The sequence below is a fragment of the Orycteropus afer genome, unplaced genomic scaffold (assembly GCF_000298275.1).
Source record: "Orycteropus afer afer isolate SDZICR_OR568_19922 unplaced genomic scaffold, OryAfe1.0 scaffold00007, whole genome shotgun sequence".
Lineage (NCBI taxonomy): Eukaryota > Metazoa > Chordata > Mammalia > Tubulidentata > Orycteropodidae > Orycteropus > Orycteropus afer.
In genome coordinates, this window is record NW_006921594.1 from 12,564,600 (window position 1) to 12,583,761 (window position 19,162).

The window sequence follows — 19,162 nt, forward strand, 5'->3', positions numbered from 1 at the left end:
TGGCTTCCTGGCTTTTAATCCCCTTTCTCCTGCTCTTCCCGCTTGCTACTTCGGGTGTCCCTGAGTTGTCTCTCCTCACCTGTAACCCTGGGGCTGACTGCTCTTCTGTCAGGGTTCCTGGCTTTTATCCCCTTTCTCCTGTTCTTCCAGCCTGCTATTGTGGGCAGGCCTGAGTTGCCTCTCCTCACCTAATCCCTTCAGCTGACTGCTCTTCTCTCTGGCTTCCTGGCTTTTAATCCCCTTCTCCTGCTCTTCCCGCTTGCTACTTCGGGCGTCCCTGAGTTGTCTTTCCTCACCTGTAATCCTGGGGCTGACTGCTCTTCTGTCCTCCGGGTTCCTGGCTTTTTATCCCCTTTCTCCTGCTCTTCCGGCCTGCTACTCTGGGCCGGATAAGATGCTAACAATGGGTAAATCTGGGTAATGGACATGGATCTTCCTTATCCTACCTTTTTGTAACTTTTTTGTAAGTTTGACATTATTTCCCAATCTGATTATGATGGGAGTGGTGTTGGAGGGACACAGGGTGATTTACTCAGCTCAGGTATTGTACAGATTTTATTCTGTACCCTCAGATCAGGATCAGTGGCAGTTTTTGAAGTGTCCAGTATTTCTAGTGTTATACCTTTATATTTTATTTCTAGTGTTTTACCTTTATATTTTAATTTTGTTCCTTGTTTGCTAGTGATATATCATTTTTAGTGCTTTTGGTATTAACAGTGTTTTCTTTCCTAATTATTTTCTTGATGTAACTGTACAGCTGTCTTGAGCTTAGCCATCTTTTCTTAGCCCTAGTATTCACAAAACTCTCAGTATCGATCCAAAAACCAAACCCACCACCTTCAAGTTGATTCTGACTCATAGCGACTCTATGGGTTAGCGTAGAACTGCCCCAAAGGGTTGCCATGTAAATCTTTGCAGAAGCATACTGCCTCATCTTTTTTCCATGAAGCACCTGGTGGGTTCAAGCTGCCAACCTTTTGGTTAGCAGTCAAATGCTTTCAGAGTATCAGATAAGCCTTAAAGTCTGGGTATTCTCTTTTCTATACTTTTTAAATTTTAATTTTAATGAGATGTAAATTTACATGCCATTACAGTTGACCCATTTAAAGTGTACAGTTAAGCCGTTTTTAGTATATTCAAAGTCAGTTTTAGAACATTGCATAACCCAAACAAGACCCTGTTCTCATGAGTAGTAACACAACACTCTACTGCCACCACTAGCAACCACCAATCTACTTTCTGTCTCTATGGATTTTTTTCCATTCTGGACATTTCTTATATATGGAATCATGGAACATGTGTCCTTTTATGTCTGACTTTCTTCACTTAATGTTTCCAAAGCTTAGTGTGTTATAGCCTGTAACAGTACTTTATTCCTTTTTTTGTTGAGTAATATTCCATTGTGCAGATATACTGTATTATGTTTATTCATTCTTTTGTTCATGGACTTTTGAGTTGTTTTCTGTTTTTTGACTATTTGGAAAACTGCTGTTATGAGCATACATGTATAAGTCTTTGTGTGGACGTTTTTTACGTATGTAACTAGGTCATATGGCAACTTCATTTTTAACATTTGCAGAATAGCCCGACCATTTTCCAAAGTTGCTGCTCCATTTGACATTTTCACCAGTAATGTAGGTGGAAATGTAGGTCCACATCCTGCCAACATTTGTTATTATCTTTCTGACCATAGCATTGTAATTACTGGGTATGAAATGGCCTTTCTTTACCTTTAAACCCCCAAAATGTGTTCAGTCCTTAGTACTCAAATGATTTCCCCCCTTTCCTAACCACAGCTTTTCTCCTCATTAAATTCAATTACATAAAATAAATTGAAATGATATATCATAAGAAAAACTCTTTCCTGTTTCTTCTACTTTTTTGTTCTTCTAAATTCTTTGGAAAGTCTCAAGAGAAATAAAAGAGATTGAGCTTTGAAAATTACACAGCTGGAGCTCCTAAGTGTTAGACACCAGCTATAGATAGATACATATTTTGAACATCTGACCTCCTGAGTCTGCTATAGCCACTGTTTTCACTGAACGTTGCCCTTTAATTTCCAAAGTGCCTCATTCAGGAGACCTTCCCTACCCTAACCATACCACGGAGCCCATTATATGCTTTTCATGGGAGCACAGAGCTCAGTTATTATTAGTTCACCGCATTATAGATTAAGTATATTTAGTGGGCTTTCCTGAGAGTCTAACCATTGTTTTTAAACATAATTACTACTGGAAAATGTTTTTTTTCTAACCACCTTGTTACAAATTACCATTTTAGAATGCAACTTCATTTCAAGTTGGTGACTATCTAGATCCATGAGGAAATGCAAAATAAATTGGATTATTTAACCTGAAGTCAGAAAGGCTTGTGCTTCACTTAATAGCCACTGTCATGGGTTAAAAGGAGCCTTGGTGATGTAGCAGTTAAGGCATTTGGCTGCTAACCAAAAGGTTGATGGTTCAAACCTTCCAGCCACTCTATAGAAGAAAGGTGAGGTAATCTGCTTCTGTAAAGAGTTACAGCCTTGGAAACCCAGTGGGTCAGAATTGACTCAATGGCAGTGAGATTTTTGAGTTTTTATCATGGGTTAACACTCTAACAAAGTTCCCTTTCTCCCCCTTCCCCCTCATTTTCAGCTCAGGGATGTTGATGACATTTTTCACATTGTGCCACCATTATTGCTGTTCTTTTCCAAAATATACCACCACCATTAGCATAAACTCATTGCCTGGCAAATAAAAGCTTCCCCGCTCCCTCCTGTTGTTGTTGTCGTTATGTACCGTCAAGTCGGACCCGACTCATAGCGACCCCTCCTTGGGTTTCCGAGGCAGTATCACTACAGAAGTAGATTGTCCCATCTTCCTTCCGAGGAGTGGCTGGTGGGTTTGAACCACCAGCCTTCTGGTTAGCAGTCAAGTGCCTTAGGCACTACTCTACCAGAGTTCCCATCCCCTCCCTCCTACCTCTGATAAGCACTAATAATCTCTGATATATATATATATATGTTGTTGTTTTTGTTGTTATGTGTCATCTATGAAAAATATAGGCGCTCTGGTAGGTACTTGACTGCTAACCAAAAATATAGGTGCCTAAGGCACTTGACTGCTAACCAGAAGGCTGGAGGTTCAAACCCACCAGCCACTCCTCAGAAGGAAGATTAGGCAATCTGCTTCCATAGTGATACCACCTCAGAAACCCAAAGATGCGTTGCTATGGGTCAGGTCTGACTCGATGGCAGTAAATTTCTAAGGCCTTCTTTTCACCACCAGTTCATTTGAGTATTATGATGACTTTCCCTATACATGGAAGTTAGGCTTCTTTCTCTTTCTCCCTTCTTTCCTTCCTCCCTCCTCCTCTTCATCCCAACCCTGTTCCTTCCTTTCACCCTCCCTTCCTCCCTCTGTTCCTTCCTCCCTTGTTCATTTCTGAGTTTTTGAATAGAGGGAAGCCTATTGGCAATCGCCAGTATTACGTTAGTAATTCTGTGCTAATGTATCAAAATAATAGCACACACTGGGCACTGGGGCCTCCGGGATCCATCAGCTCTATTGGCTATGAAGTATTAAGGGATATATTCTTCCTGTGCAAGTCTAATTTGGCTTCTGCATCCAAGGTGTTTGCCTACACAGGTTCCTGGCACTGCCTCAAGTCCAAAACTGCAACTGGACCTGAATATTTCCAGTTAACCTGCTTTTTGTCAGAGGGGCACAATCTTCTCCTGCTAAAGAAATATGTGTGTGCATATACATGTGTATATAAACTATCATTTTAGTAATTTTTAAAAAGTTTTATTGTGGTAAAGTATATATAACATAAAATTTGCCATTTTAATCATTTTTAAGTATATAGTTCAGTGACATTAATTACACAGTGTTGTACAACCATCATCACCACTATCTATTCCCATAACTTTTTCATCACCCTAAACAGAAACTCAGTACCCCTTAAGTAATAACTCATTGTTCCTTTTCCCCTCATCCCCTAAACCAAAAAACCAAACCCACTGCTGTTGAATTGATTTCCAACTCATAGCAACCCTATAGAACAGAGTAGAACTGCCCATAGGGTTTCCAATAAATCTTTATGGAAACAGACTGCTTCATCTTTCTCCTACAGAGCAGCTGGTGGGTTTGAACCACCAACCTTTTGGTTAGCAGCCAAATACTTTAACCGCTACACCACCAGATCCCCTGGTAACCATTAATAAATGTTTGTCTCTCTGCATTTGTCTGTTCCAGATATTTAATAAAAATGAGATCATACAATACCTATTTTTTTTGTGTCTGACTTATCTTACTTATCATGATGTTTCCAAGGTTCATCCATTTTGTGTCATTGATCAAAAATCATTTCTTTTTATGACTACATGGTATTCCATTGTATGTTTATACCACATTCTATTTATCCATTCATTTATTGATGAACATTTGGATTTTTTTCTGCCTTTGAAAAGAAACCAAATCAAACTCACTGCCATAGAGTTGCTTCCGACTCATAACAACCCCTATTGGGGGTCCTTATGACCCCAAGATTTACAAGGCTGTTAATCTTTACAGAAGCAGACTGCCTCATCTTTCTTCTGTGGAGCAGCTGGTGGGTTCAAACGACCAACCTTTGTGTTAGCAGCCAAATGCCTTGACCACTGCACTACCAGAGCTTTCCTATCTTTAGAATACTGTAATAATGCCTCAATGCCTCATTGAATGGACTTAGCACTCTTTAGGCAAATTAATTGACCATAGATACATGGGTTTATTTTTGGACTCTCAGTCAGTAATTTCTTTTTGTGTTGAATTCTTACAGCTCTCCACGCAAGGAGATGCAAGTCAAGTAATTGGGCCTCTTACTGAAGGACAGAGAAGAAATGTGGCTGTAGTGAATTCACTGTATAAGTTACATCAGTCAGTAACAAAGGTAACTTTTATCTTGGTTTATTTTAGTGAAGCTCTTGAAGCTCTTCTGTTAATCTAGATTCTTCTTTCTTCTTGCATCAAATTTTGACAGCTTACAAATTTGCATTTATATTCCAGTTTTGTTCTGTGTTTTTAGAAAACATGATAATTGTAAGATAAGCTTTGTCTTTCATCCTGGCCTTTATTATTTGTGTGACTATATATTGTCTATATATTTGGTTTTAAATGCATGAACTATAGATTCTCAAGTTTGGGCTGGGATACTCAAATTTATTTAGTAAATGGCTCAGGGTAAAGTATATGTATTCCGTATTTATTGAAAAGCAGAGTTGAATATTGTGTGGCTGGTAGTAAATTACAGCAAACCTAATGACAAGAATTCTTAAGCCCTCCAACGTGTCAAAATTTCTCTCTCTGCACCAAAGTTGGGGAAGGGAATGTCTTTAAAAGCTGAGTTTTTGTATCATTGATGACTAGTTGGAAGTAGAGCATATATTCTTCTTTTTTTTGCCATTCTTTTACTAGCATATTTGAAAGAAAAGGCTGAACTTTAATGTGTTTGCCTTCATATATATGTCTAAGATGAATTTTTCATAACTATTAGGAAATCAACACTTTCAACTCAGTCTTTGACTTTTTAGTAGCATGCTTTTAAAAATTCTCTACAGATCCTTTCCAAACTATTTAGTAGGGAGGGAGATAAATATTTAAAAGACCTGAAGGAGGCTCAAGATTAGGTGATGTCCTTGAGACCATGACTTCTACTATGAAATATGCTAGATTATATTTTAGAATAATTATAGGTAACTGTTAATCAGTTATTTAAAGTTTTTAACAAGTCCTTTAATCAATTAGGGGTTTCTAAAATGTGTATTTGAAATACTAAGCAAGATATAGTTTAAAGGGTATTAGTAGGTATCTCTCAGAACAATAAAATTGTATTTTCCATTTCCTTTATTACTCTAAAGCATCACAAGCAATGAAAGATTGTATTCTATTCAGCCTGATTTAAATTCTTTGTTGATACTTTCAGAATTTTTATAATGTTTATGTTTGATTTGTAAAAAGGGAAATATCTGACAGTTGTATTTTAAAGACTTGTTGAAATTAAACTGAGGCTGGAATCCCATGTGAAAAGTGATTTTTTTAAAAAAGGAAATAAGTAAATATGGCTTTCTATTGACCTTTTCCAGTTGAATTTTATTATTAAAATCTATGTAAAGTGAGTAAAAGAAAACTTAAGTCATAGTGTTTTAATGTTCCAGCTGAAATATGTATTTGCTTTGTACAGCATTTTCCAACCTATCTTTATTAATAAATTCCAGTGGGTTTTTAAAACATGTATGAGATATTAGTATAACATAAAGATACTGTTTTATATGTAGCTTGTGAAAACAGCTTTATCATGCTATGCTCAAAATTATTATTACAAAAATAAACAATTTAAGCAAAACTATAACTGGATTAAAACCTTGTTCTAGGTGGTCTCCAGTCAGAGCTCATTCCCACCAGCAGCCGAGCAAACTATACTGTCAGCCCTAAAGGTAAAAGAATGTAATTTAATTTTGACTCTATAGATCACAGTGGATTTTTCATTTGCTTGTTTGGCTGAATGGGAGATGTCACATTTTAAAAATGATTGAAAATCCTGCAGATATACCAAAAATATCATGTTCATAATTATTGTAGAGAAAGAGGATACAATTTTGTTTATGTATCTATATGATTTAAAAATAGACTCCATTGATGTCTACAGATTGTGTTCTACTTATGATAATTGAATACACAGAAGCTTGAGTTTTAAAACTATTTACTATATGTCGGGGAAGTGCACTCAGCATTATTCTGTTAAAGCGATGGTTCTCCACCAGGGGTGATTTTTGTCTCCTAGGGGCATTTGGAAATATCTGGAAACATTTTTGATTGTCAAGACTGCGAATGGGGTGGTACTGGCAGCTGATAAACATCTCGCAGTGCATCAGACAGTCAATAGTGCCATGGTTGAGAAATGCTAGAGTGTATTTGTAAGATGTAAAATCAGGGTATAATCTTATTGTTTTGATATGCTAACATAAATATACCCTTTTCTTAATATTCATTAAGTTAAAAACAAAAACTGTTCATAGGAGATTCAGAGCCATATGCAATTGACAGTAGGTAACCCTTTAAAAAACAAACAAGCAAGCAAACCATTCATTCTTTCAACAGTAACAGCTGTCCTTTGTCCCCATTTCATAAGACTTAGAAATAATAACTAACTCAAGATCATGGAGCTGGTAAACAGCTGGACTGAGACTTAAACTGAGACCTCATTGACTCAAAAGAGTCATATCCACTACATCCTGCCACCGTCATTCATTCATTAACTTACTATATATTTATTCAGTACTTCTTATTAGAGGCAGTCTAGTATAGTAATCGAAAGCACCAATTCTAGAACCAAACTACCTGGAATTGAGTATCACCTAAACTACTGAACTAGCTGAATGACGTCAGAGAAGTTAATAAGCTCTCTCTTGAGGATCCAACTCTACAGCAGTGAGTTTAGTTTGCTCTTGCCTTAGTTTCTGCTTCTATAAAATGGTACAATATACGTACATAAAAGTAATAGATGTCAGCTATTCATTTGGATTTACATCACTGAGAGATAGTTAACAAGACAGGGGCTCACAAACTCCAAGGAGAAATGCTTACCTCTAGGAAGTAAAGAGGATACAAAGAAAGAACAATTAGAGAGAAAGGAGTGGGATTTGGACAGTGCCGTGCCATAGATTCTAAAGGAGAAGGAAACTCTGAAAGTCAAGGCTGCCTACAGGTATCAAGGATGGGAAGTTAACAGACCTCAAAAACTTAAGGACATTAAATTCATATAGGAATGCATTTGACTCATTGAGGAAACAGCATCTTTTCCCACAGCATAGTAAAAGTACACTTGGATGTTTTCTTGTATCCTTTTCTTTTCTCCAGTGTGTTCATTTCATTACAATTAAATACTGTTAAAGCATCCATAAAAAAAAATAATTGTTTTTAGAAAGAATTCTTGAATTTATTCATGATCATAACAATATAAAATTGGGTCATTGTGACAAACCAAAAGATCTTACCATATTAGGTTAGGTAACCTTCTTTTCTATGGTTTCACATTTTTCCCCCCTATCTTCTAGTACCCAAAACCCACTGCCATTGAGTCGTTTCTGACTCATAATGACCCTCCCTGGGTTTCCAAGGCTGTAAATCTTTATGGTAAAATGGAGGGTAAAAAAAAAAAGGGGGCAGGCCCTCAACAAGATGGATCAACACAGTGGCTGCAGCGATGGGCTCAGGTATAGCAAGGATCGTGAGGCTGGCACAGGACCGGGCAGTGTTTTGTTCTGTTGTTCACAGGGTCACTATGAATCAGAGATGACTTGATGGCACCTAGCAATAACAAATCTTTATGGCGGTAGATTGTCTCATCTTCCTCCCACAGAACAGCTGGTGGGTTTGAACTGTCAGCCTTCTGGTTAGCAACAAAATGCCTTACCCACTATACCTTCAGAGCTCCTTTTATCTTCTAGTAGTAGCTGTCAAACAATTTTTATCACAACTCATAATAAAAAATATTTTACTTCCTGACTCTGACCATACATGAGCATTTACAAGTATATACACACATATGTAATTACATACGTAAAAAAATCAAACCAAATCTACTGCCATCAAGTGAATTCTGCCTCATAGTGACCCTATAGGACACTGTAGAACTGCCCCATAGGGTTTCCATCACTGTAAATCGTATATATTACAGTTATTTTATATAGTATACTCAGATATTTTTTATACTAATCTATTACTTTTTAAAAACATTCTGATTTGCCCCTCTAAAATGATTTCTTGATCTACAAATGGTCACAGGCCATAGTTTGAAAAACTCCATTTTGTAAGTTAAGATAAGGTCTTCATTTGGTCTGATGATAAATATAACCTGGGAAAGTTAAAAATAGAGATTCCCCAGAGACTATAATTGAGTCTAAGGCGGACTCTCTGAATCTGTATTTTTAAAACACAACAAAAGTTATCCCTGTTATTAGTCACTTTGGTTGGGATTTGGAGCCAGTGCAGGGAAAATTGCCCTGATCTTGGGCTCCAGCTGTGACTCTGACATTTGCCCATCAGAACCATTGCTGTATGCAGTTGGGTGCTGCAGTTTGCTGAGGCATCTCTGATTTTGCCCCTGAGAACTAGGTAAGAGAAACTAACAGTTAGTCCAAGGCCCTCCTGCAGTGGCCCTGCCAGTTAGAGACTAGCTACTACCTATGTTAAAGAATTAAATGAAACAGTTTTGACTTTACTTTTTAGTTAAATGTTATAAACACCATTAGGAGCTCTGGTGGCATAGTGCCTGAGGCATTTGACTGCTAACCAGAAGGCTGACAGTTCAAACCCACCAGCCACTCCTTGGAAGGAAGGTTGAGCAATCTACTTCCGTAGTGATACTGTCTCAGAAACCCAAGGAGGGGTCTTTATAAGTCGAAATCGACTCAACAGCAATGAGATTATGACATATATTAAGTAAAATAAAACCCTCTGACTTAAAGGAGAAGAAAACTGAATTTCATAAAACTGTAGAACAGATGCAGCACACTGCCATCGAGTCAGATCCGACTCATAGCGACCCCTCCTTCTGGTTAGCAGTCAGATGCCTTAGGCACTACACCACCAGAGCTCCTAAAACTGTAGGAAGCATTAAATCATTTTGAATCAGGCATACAGTGTTGTGATACATAAATGACTACAGCCCAAAATTGGTATGCTTCTTTATTTGATAAGATATCGTTGTTATTTGCTGTTGATCCGGACCCAACTCATAGCAACCCCTCCTTGGGTTTCTGAGGCAATATCACTACAGAAGTAGATTGCCCAACCTTCCTTCTGAGGAGTGGCTGAGATAAGATATTAAGCATATATTTTCTTACTGAAAAAAATACAAATACACAATAGCCTTTTCTTCTCTAACTTGTTGAGACTTTATCCTAAATTAATTTAAATGAGGTTCATCATTATATGTTTTGAGCATCACCTAGTATGTCTAGATTATTAGTAGTATTAATAAATATGCAGTTGGAGTCATTTCATTCTAACCATGTTGGCTGTAAAAGGCATTAAAAATCTTAACTCAGTAATTGTGATCCTTTTTTCTCAGGCTATCTTGTGTAGACAATGATTGAATTGCTAAATTTATATATGGTAATGCTTTATTTTTCTCTTATTGTATGAGCTCAATGTTCTGCAGGTGGATTAATATAAGATATATTTATCTTAACTATTTTTAGGTAAATCTTTTTTAAATGTACAGCACTCTCATCTGTTTTTGATGTCTAAACCAATCCAAAACCGAACTCGCTGCCGTCAAGTTGATTGCTACTCATAGGGATCCCCATTGGGTTTCAAGGCTGTAAATCTTTATGGAAGTAGATTGCCCCATCTTCCTTCTGCAGAGCAGCTGGTGGGTTTGAACCTCTGACTTTCTGGTTAGCAGCTAAATGCCTTATCCACTATGCCTCTAGAGCTCCTATTGATGTCTTAAAAGGAGTTACAAGTTCTGAATTTTGTCTTGCAGAGGAGACTGTGGTATTTCTGCTTCCTTTGGTAATTGCTGATCCTCACCCTACACTTTAAATGAAGGCATTCCCTCAGTTGCTCTCTCCTCTTCCTGTTTGATGTTTTCCCGAAGGTTTTCACACATAGTCCGTTTTCTGTGTGAGCCACCATCATACCACATGCAAATAGAGATGGTTTTATTTCTTCCTTTCTGAGCTTTATGCTTTCTTTCTCCCTGTGTTGTTTCACTGGCTAGGACCTCCAATACAGTGTTGAATATAACTGATGAGTGGACCTCTGTCATTTGTTCTTGATCTGGTGCAAAGTGTTCAGTATTTTACTAATTTAAGTATGATATTAGCTATAGGTTTTTCATAGATGGCCTTTATCAGATTGAACAAATTCTCATCTATTTTTAGTTTGCTAGGACTTTTCATCATAAATAGTGTTGAATTTCATTGAATAGCTTTTTCTATGCGTATTGAAATAATTATTTTCTCTTTAACATTTAGTTAATAAAGTGTATTAAGTAATGTGTTTTCGATTATCAAACCACCTTGGTCATTATTTAATACTTTTTTTATGTATTACTGGGTTTGATTTATCTAGATTTTGTTAAGGATATTTACATCCATACTCATAAGAGATATTGGTATGCAGTGCCTAAGGCATTTGACTGCTAACCAGATGGTTGTTGGTTTAAACCCACCAGCCACTCAGTGGAAGGAAGACAAGGCAATCTATTTCCTTAAAGATATACCACTTTGGAAACCCAGTGGGGGTCACTATGAATTGGAATCAACTCTGTGGCAGTGGGTTTGGTTTTGGTTTTTTGGGTATCAACATGCAGTTTTTTCTTGTGTTATCTTTGTAGAGTTTTGGTATCAAGCATAGTTGGGTCTTGCCTTTTTTTTATCCATTCTGAAAATCTCTTCCTTTTAATTGGAACGTTTAATCCATTAACATTTAATGCAATTATTTATATGGGTCATCTATTGTTGATATCTATTGTTTGTATTTTCCCTTGAAAATTGGTGACATTTCCTAGATCTTAGTATATTTATTAATTTTCACTTCTGTCCTGAACATTGTGAATGTCATGTTGTGTACATTCAGTATTGTTTTATTGCTCCTAAAAGTGTTGATTTTTTGCTTTAGAGACAACTAACTTGATTAGACTCAAACTGTAGATTAGACTCAAACTGTAGATTGTCACACTTGCAGTTGGTCATACCTCATGATTCAGTTCAGTTCTTTAAGCCTACTTGCAAGCTGCTTTTAGTTTGCTCTGCATGTACATAATAAATGAGTCAGCTGAAGACTAGTGCTGAGTTTAAATGTGAATTTAGGCTTTCTTCTTTCTGAGGTTGTCTCACTCTCCAGCATCCCTGGTTCAGCCAGGGCTCATTCTTGTTGTTTCTCTGACCTGAAAGACAGAAATTTTGTTTGTTTGTTTTTCTCCTGGAGTTTTCGCCACCCAGCCTTGGACTCTCATGACTGTAGTCACCATTAGGGCAAAGTCACAGAAAATGTAAATCTCATCCTGTTCTGGTTGCTTGCTCTAGGTTTCTGCAGCTCTCTAAAAGCATCTGCTTTTTCCCTTTCTCCAGAGATCCTCTAGTAGATTTTTGTTGTTGTTATTTTCTTTATTTTTAGTATTTTTTCTGGAGTTATTTGTGGGATGGTCTGTAGTTACATTTTGCTCCTTCATGATGAAATTGGAAAATCTACCCTTCCTTGTTGAAATCTCCCTGTTTACTTCCACTATACTCTTTAGTGTTTTCCTACTTATCTGCCCAGTGATGGAGTGTAACCAAACGCCCATTGGAGATATCTAGGAAATCCCAGATCTTCCTCTTGCTTGTTTATGACTTTGGACAATCTCCTTCACTTAACTTTAGTTTTCCCATCTATAAATTACATTAGATGCCCCATGTATAAGTCAGAGATTGTAGTAATTCTTTGAGGAAGGATTGAGTTCTAAATTATATTATTGTATGTGAAGAACTAGCCTATAGTGGGTACTTGGTAAATGTTATTATGTAACCCTCTTAATCCTTCATGGGCTCCTCTTCCTTTGCCTGACCTGAAAGTGTCATTTGTCTGCCTTGCTTCACAGACAATCCTCTGGTATCTTATTGACTCTTCTGGCTTCATCTTCCATCCTAAAAACCAATAACTACCAAATTTAGTGAAAATATGTCTCAAGAAATGCACATTTAATTATCTCAGTACCTACTTGATAGCCCTCTGTATTTCCCACGGGCACTTCAAATCCATGTCCAATACTGAACTCCTCATCTTCTTCCCCTCTTCCCATCACCCCAGGTCAACCTGTAGTTTCTTCTGATTTACACATTCAGTTTATAATAACACCAAATTATTAAAGAAAAAAAATCTCAGGATGCCTTTCAATGTTTCCACTCCATACTACCCAAATCTAATTACTAAATCCTTTTCTCCTTTGAAAGTATTTCGAGTTTGTCTCCTTATCTCTATTCTTGTGTCTGATTTGGTAAATGCTCTCATCATTTTACATCTGTATCACCACTGTGACCTTCTAATTGATCCTCCCATTTTTAGTTTCTATCCAGTCAAGTATTCAGCGTAATTTTTCCTAAATTCAAATCTTCACCTACATTTTTTCACTGTTTAAAACCCATCATTGGTTACCCCGTACCTTCAGGATAAATTTCTCACTCCTTAGCAGCTTACACAAAGTTCATCTCCTAATGCCTTTCTTCAGTGTAGACAGGTACTCTATACGCTATCTGAATTGAATGCTTTGCAGTTTCTCAAATTGATCACCTTTCCCAGCTCCTATGCCTTTTAACATATGTGCTTCTAACTCTACCATTCTTCACTTGGCTTTTACCTACTTATTCTTTGAAATTCAATTCAAGCAACACCTGTTGGTTTTCACATTCTTTCAGTGTAAATTGGAGGTCCTTTCCATGGTCCCAAGCACTCTATTAGAAGACATGTTCTGCTATATTGTAATTTACCTACTCCCACTAGATTATGAACTCCTTGAGGGCAAACTGTATGTATACACACATTCTCTCACTCTCACTCAACAAAAAAAAAAGTTTGTTTTTACTAGGGAGTAAGGACTAGAGAGGACATTTAGGAATTTAATCAATAAAAATCCCATTTAAATATTTCAATGATTTTTATCATTTGCTTGTGTGAGTAAAAGTCATCTGGTTTCATTGAGAGTCAGCATCATTAAAACATATATAATGTACTTAAATTTCCCATTTTGAGTGTTTTCTGAAGTCCAGCTAATATTTTCACATTAAAAAGTTCTAACTAAGGCCTAAGGTCTTACATAAACTAACCAATGGATGATACTTCACTATAGAACAGAGTTTCTCAACCTCATCACTATTGACATTTTGTTGTTGTTGTTGTTGTTGTTGTTATGTGCCATCGAGTCAGGCGAGACTCATAGCGACCCCTCCTTGGGTTTCCGAGGCAGTATCACTACGGAAGTAGATTGCCCCATCTTCCTTCCGGGGAGTGGCTGATTGACATTTTAGGTTGGGTAATTCTTTGTCATGGGGGCTGTCCTGTGCATTGTAAGATATTTAACACCATCTCTGGCCTCTTCCTACTAAATGCTATATCAAATCCCCTTCCCTTGATAATCAAAAATGTCTCCAAACATTGCCATTGTCCCCTGGGAGAAAAAATGCACTTGAAAATCACTGCTGTAGAACTCTAATTAGAAACCTAATTCATGAAATGCCTATCCATTCTGCCCTACAAGAATCACCAACAATTTAAAAAAAAAAAAAAAACCTCACTGCCTTCAAGTCACATCTGACTCGTAATGACCCCTCCTTGAGTTTCCAAGGTGGTGTTACTACAGAAGTAGATTGTTATTATATTCAATATGATTAAAAGCAAACAATGTTCTGATTTTTAAAGAATGCTTTTGCTCTTGCCTCAATCTTTTGAGAACCTTAAAAAGATGCCTCTATTCCTCTCTTCTGCTAACTGCCTTCCCTTTCCTAAGGGGCTCATTTGACCACTAAACCTTTTGGGAAAATTAGAAGAGTGGAGGAATTGAAAGTTTTCAGTGCCATATTCCATATGTTGTAAGCCTTAAAAATCATAACTGACAGCAGTCAGGGAGCGAAGTTAAACTATATAAGTCTAAAATTGATATAAAGTGAAAACGTTTAGTCAAAATACTTTTCAGATCTTAGAATTCTTTCTGTTGGTTTTCCTTAATTTTGTCTCTCCATCCTTTTTTTTTCTTTTCAGTCAATCCACGCTCTTATGGGAAATGCCATGCAGCCCTTACTGACTTCAGTGGGAGATGCTATAGAAGCCATAATCATCACCATGCATCAAGAAGATTTTTCTGGGTAATAACTTTTAATCAAAGATTCCACTAACTTTTATGCCTTTGTTTTCCATTCCCACCTATATCCTGACTCCTTAAACCTCCTATCATCTAAGGTCTGTTCCTCTTGTGATGTGGTTGGCCTTCAGCCTTTCCCTCCTTTTTCCATTGTGAGTGCTATTAGCAGATTACAATTTCCAGTTCTTGTATTCATCATTTTTCTCCTTTCATTGAAACATAACATCATTAACATCTACAGGATGCAGCTTGGCACTTCAGGACTTTGAGAAGCCTGTACCATCTTTCCTTTCCAGGCTTTTTCCTTGGTTGTAACAGATATCCTTTCCTTAGGCCTCTTTGCTATCTTCTGTATAGTCATGGCATTACCTGTATAAAACATCCTGCCTCTGCCACAGTATTTCTCTAAGTCCTGCTCTGGCTTTGAGCGAAAGCTCCTGCCCCACTCCTTCCAGGATTCATTTTCCTTTCTCAGAATTTCCATAGCAGTCTAATCTGATGATATCACACTTAGCTGTAAATACTCTGGTATTATTCTATAGCTGTTCCATACAGGTATTGCTTACCCACATCCAAATGCATCTTGAGAGGGATCATTGTTTCTAACCCAGTGTTTATAGTAACCTTTTCAAATAGAGTAAAATAGTTTTGGTTCAGTGTATTAGTATTTGCAAATACTTAGAGTGATTTTTTAAACTTAACCACACACTATAGCTGAACACCTAAGGCATTTGACTGCTAACCAGAAGGCTGGCAGTTCAAACCCACCAGCCACTCCTCAGAAGGAAGATTCAGCAATCTACTTCTGTAGTGATACCAGCTTGGAAACCCAAAGAGGGGTCACTGTGAGTTGAATCGACTCAACAACAGTGAGATTTTTATTTTTTTTTTTAATAGCTGAACATGCAAATATTAATATACTTCTAACTGCTATTTTTAAGCTATCCTATTTCTTTTATATTCATGTTGTTTAAAAGAATATCCATTTTATTAAATTTTCAGCCACTAGGTTAGCTGTTTGTAGAAAAAAATTGATCATGTGATTATTTCACTATCCTTTAGTTTTTTAAATCCCTTACCATTTCATTTACATAATACCCTTTGAAATGTCACATGATCAGTCTCTATTTTTAATAATGGTATGAAGCACAGAATGGTAAAGTGAGTTCCGTAATAAATGCAATAATCAGGACAGAAGGTCCTGGACAGAATGGGGAGAAAAATGTAGAACAAATTCAAAATCATAAAAAAAGACTAGACTTATTTGTCTGATAAAGACTAGTGGAAACCCGAGACATTGGCCCTTAAAGAACTTTCAAACCAAATCAACAAGACTAGAAGTTGGTTCTTTGAAAAGATTAATGAATTGGCAAACCACTGGCAAACTTAAAAAAGGAAAAGAAGGAGAAGATTCAGATAGCATAAATAAGAAATGAAAGGGGTGACATCACAACAGAACCAACAGAAATAAAAAGAGTAATATCAGGATACTATGAAGAACTGTACTACAACAAATTTGAAAACCTAGAAGAAATGGACAGATTTCTAGAAACACACTACTGCTAACACAAACTGAGGTAGAAAACTTGAATAGACCCATAACAAAAGAAGAAATTGAACAGGTCATAAAAAAATTACCAACAAAAAAAGTCCTGGCCCAGATAGCTTCACTGGAGAATTCTACCAGTCATTTGGAGAACAGCTAACACCAATCCTACTCAAACTATTCCAGAATATAGAAAAGGATGGAATCCTCCCAAATTCATTTTATGAAGCAGGCATAACCCTGATACCAAAATCAAAGACACCACTAGAAAGGAAAACTATAGACTAATAACCCTCATGAACATAGACACAAAAATCTTCAACAAAATCCTAGCCAATAGACTCCAACAACATATAAAAAAAATAATACATCATGACCAAGAGGGATTCATACCAGTATGCAAGGATGGTTCAACATTAGGAAAACAATCAACGTAATCCATCACATAAGTAAAATAAAGGAAAAGAATCACACAAGCATATCAATAGATGCAGAAAAGACATTTGATAAAATCCAACACCCATTCCTGATAAAAACTCTCAGAAAAATAGGAATAGAAGGGAAATTCCTCAACATAATAAAGAATATACATGCAAAACCAAGAGCCAACATTATTCTCAATGGAGAGGGACTGAAACCATTCTGCCTGTGAACAGGAACCAGACGAGGATACCCTCTATCTCTGCTTCTATTCAACATTGTATTGGAAGTCCTAGCCAGGGCAATAAGGCAAGAAAGGGAAATCAAAGGCATCCAAATTGGGAAGGAAGAAATAAAACTATCCACATTTGCAGATGATAGGATCTTACATAAGGAGCTCTGGTGGTGTGCTGCATAAGGCATTTGACTGCTAACCGGAAGCTTGGTGGTTCAAACCCACCAGCCACTCCACAGAAGGAAGACTAGGCAATCTATTTGCATAAAGATTTATCACCTTGGAAACTCAAAGGGGGTTGCTGTGAGTCAGAATCTACTTAATAGCAGTGAGGCTTTTTTTATGATCTTAGATATAGAAAACCCAAGAGACTCAGCAAGAAAACTACTGGAACTTATTGAAAGAGTTAGCATAGTGGCAGGATACAAGATCAACATACAAAAATCAGTTGGATTCCTCTATATCAGCAAAGAGTTCTCTGAACAGGAAATAAGGAAATCAATACCATTTATAATAGCTACCAAAAAGATAAGATACTTGGGAATGAATCTTACCAGGAACACAAAAGATCTATACAAAGAAAATTATAAAACACTGCTTTAAGAATCTATAATTTATAAATCTGTAAATACCATGCTCATGGATAGGAAGATTGAACATTGTGAAAATGTCAGTACTACCCAAAACAATCTATACATTCAATACAATTCCAATCCAGATTCCATAAACATTCTTTAAAGACATGGAAAACCCGGATTCAAAATGGAGTCTCATCAGTAATCACCATGCTGTTTCCCTTTAGCATCTTAGTGCTTGAAGAACTAGGTACAACAGTTTGAATTAGGGATTCTGGTGCTCCAAACAGCTCACTGAGTCAGAGTGCACCAAACTCAGAGGAGTAGAATTAGAAAGGAGAAAGGTACAGGGGAAAAAAATAACAAGATCAGAAGATCTATCCTGCAGAGCACTGACAGGCAGCTGAGAAAAGCCATTGGAGACTTCTTGGGGGGAGCGACTGGCAGGCAATAACGGCCATCTGAGACCTCCCTGGGTTAAGGCAGAAGACACCACACCAGCATACCAGTGACACAAGCATACCAGCGAGCACCCCAAGGATCTACCTTCAGCACCTGATTTTATCGGTAACTTGAATCAGCTAGGCACTCTAAAAACCAACAAAGTCAGTCAGCACACAACAACATCAACTAACCTATCAGAGGGAATAAAACTTCTAGGTACCAACTTCCAAATGGAGAAGAAAACAGGACAATGTCTTCACAGTATGCACTGTTCTAAAAATGTAGAGACAAGAATATACTCCAAGGTAACCAAACGGGCACATCCAGCACCACTGAAACCTGAGCAGAGAGTCCATTGGTGGTGCAGGAAGGCAGGCCCAGGGAGGTGCCCCCACAGTGGGTCACTGAGTAGGCTTGGGTCAGCTTAGTGGCACTGAGAGGCCTGCACTTGACTTTATCAGTAATATTGGGACCACAGATTACTAGCAGGCACTCTCCCAACTCCAGCACCGCTGAAACCGAGTGGATCTTTGGTGCCATGGGTGAGCAGAATCACAGAGGAACTCCCGGGGTGAATCACGGTCTAGGCTAAATATACTGGCACCACGGACGGGCGGGACCAGAGAGAGAAACCCCCACAATGGATCATGGAGCAGGGAAGTTGTCTTGGATCGGCTTTTTGGTGCCAAGGGGCCTCAGGAGCAGGGTTTTTGCATGTGTCTGAGCCTGGAAGAAAGGGGCAACCCCCTAACAACTGGAGTCTTTGCTGAAATTGAGCTGTGGGCCTGTAAATAACAGTACAACATCATCACTAGCAGCCTGCTCGGAGCCCTAGAAACTGCCCCTAGCAACAGCGAGCTCTCCTTCTTCCACTCCCACCTTCTCCGCCAATAACTTCACTCAGCCAATAGAAGAAACCACACCACATTCAGCCAACATAAAACCTCCTGGTTCGAACTCTAAACCCTCTTTACAACAAACAGAAACCCATATCCACATTCCACACAGTGATTCCACCATCACAAAGAAAACTTCAGAGCAACATAGCATACCTGAATTATTAACTAAAAAAAA

The 19,162-nt window shown here is 37.6% G+C and overlaps 1 protein-coding gene across 1 annotated transcript in view; it reads left to right on the forward strand.

Moving 5' to 3' along the window:
* Positions 1–19,162, forward strand: part of COG5 (component of oligomeric golgi complex 5) — a 382,415-nt gene that overhangs the window by 324,522 nt on the left and 38,731 nt on the right. The window contains exons 17-19 of the mRNA XM_007945097.2: positions 4,807–4,917; positions 6,398–6,460; positions 14,769–14,872. Of these exons, the coding sequence (XP_007943288.2) occupies positions 4,807–4,917; positions 6,398–6,460; positions 14,769–14,872 (278 nt within the window). The remainder of the gene's footprint in view (positions 1–4,806; positions 4,918–6,397; positions 6,461–14,768; positions 14,873–19,162) is intronic.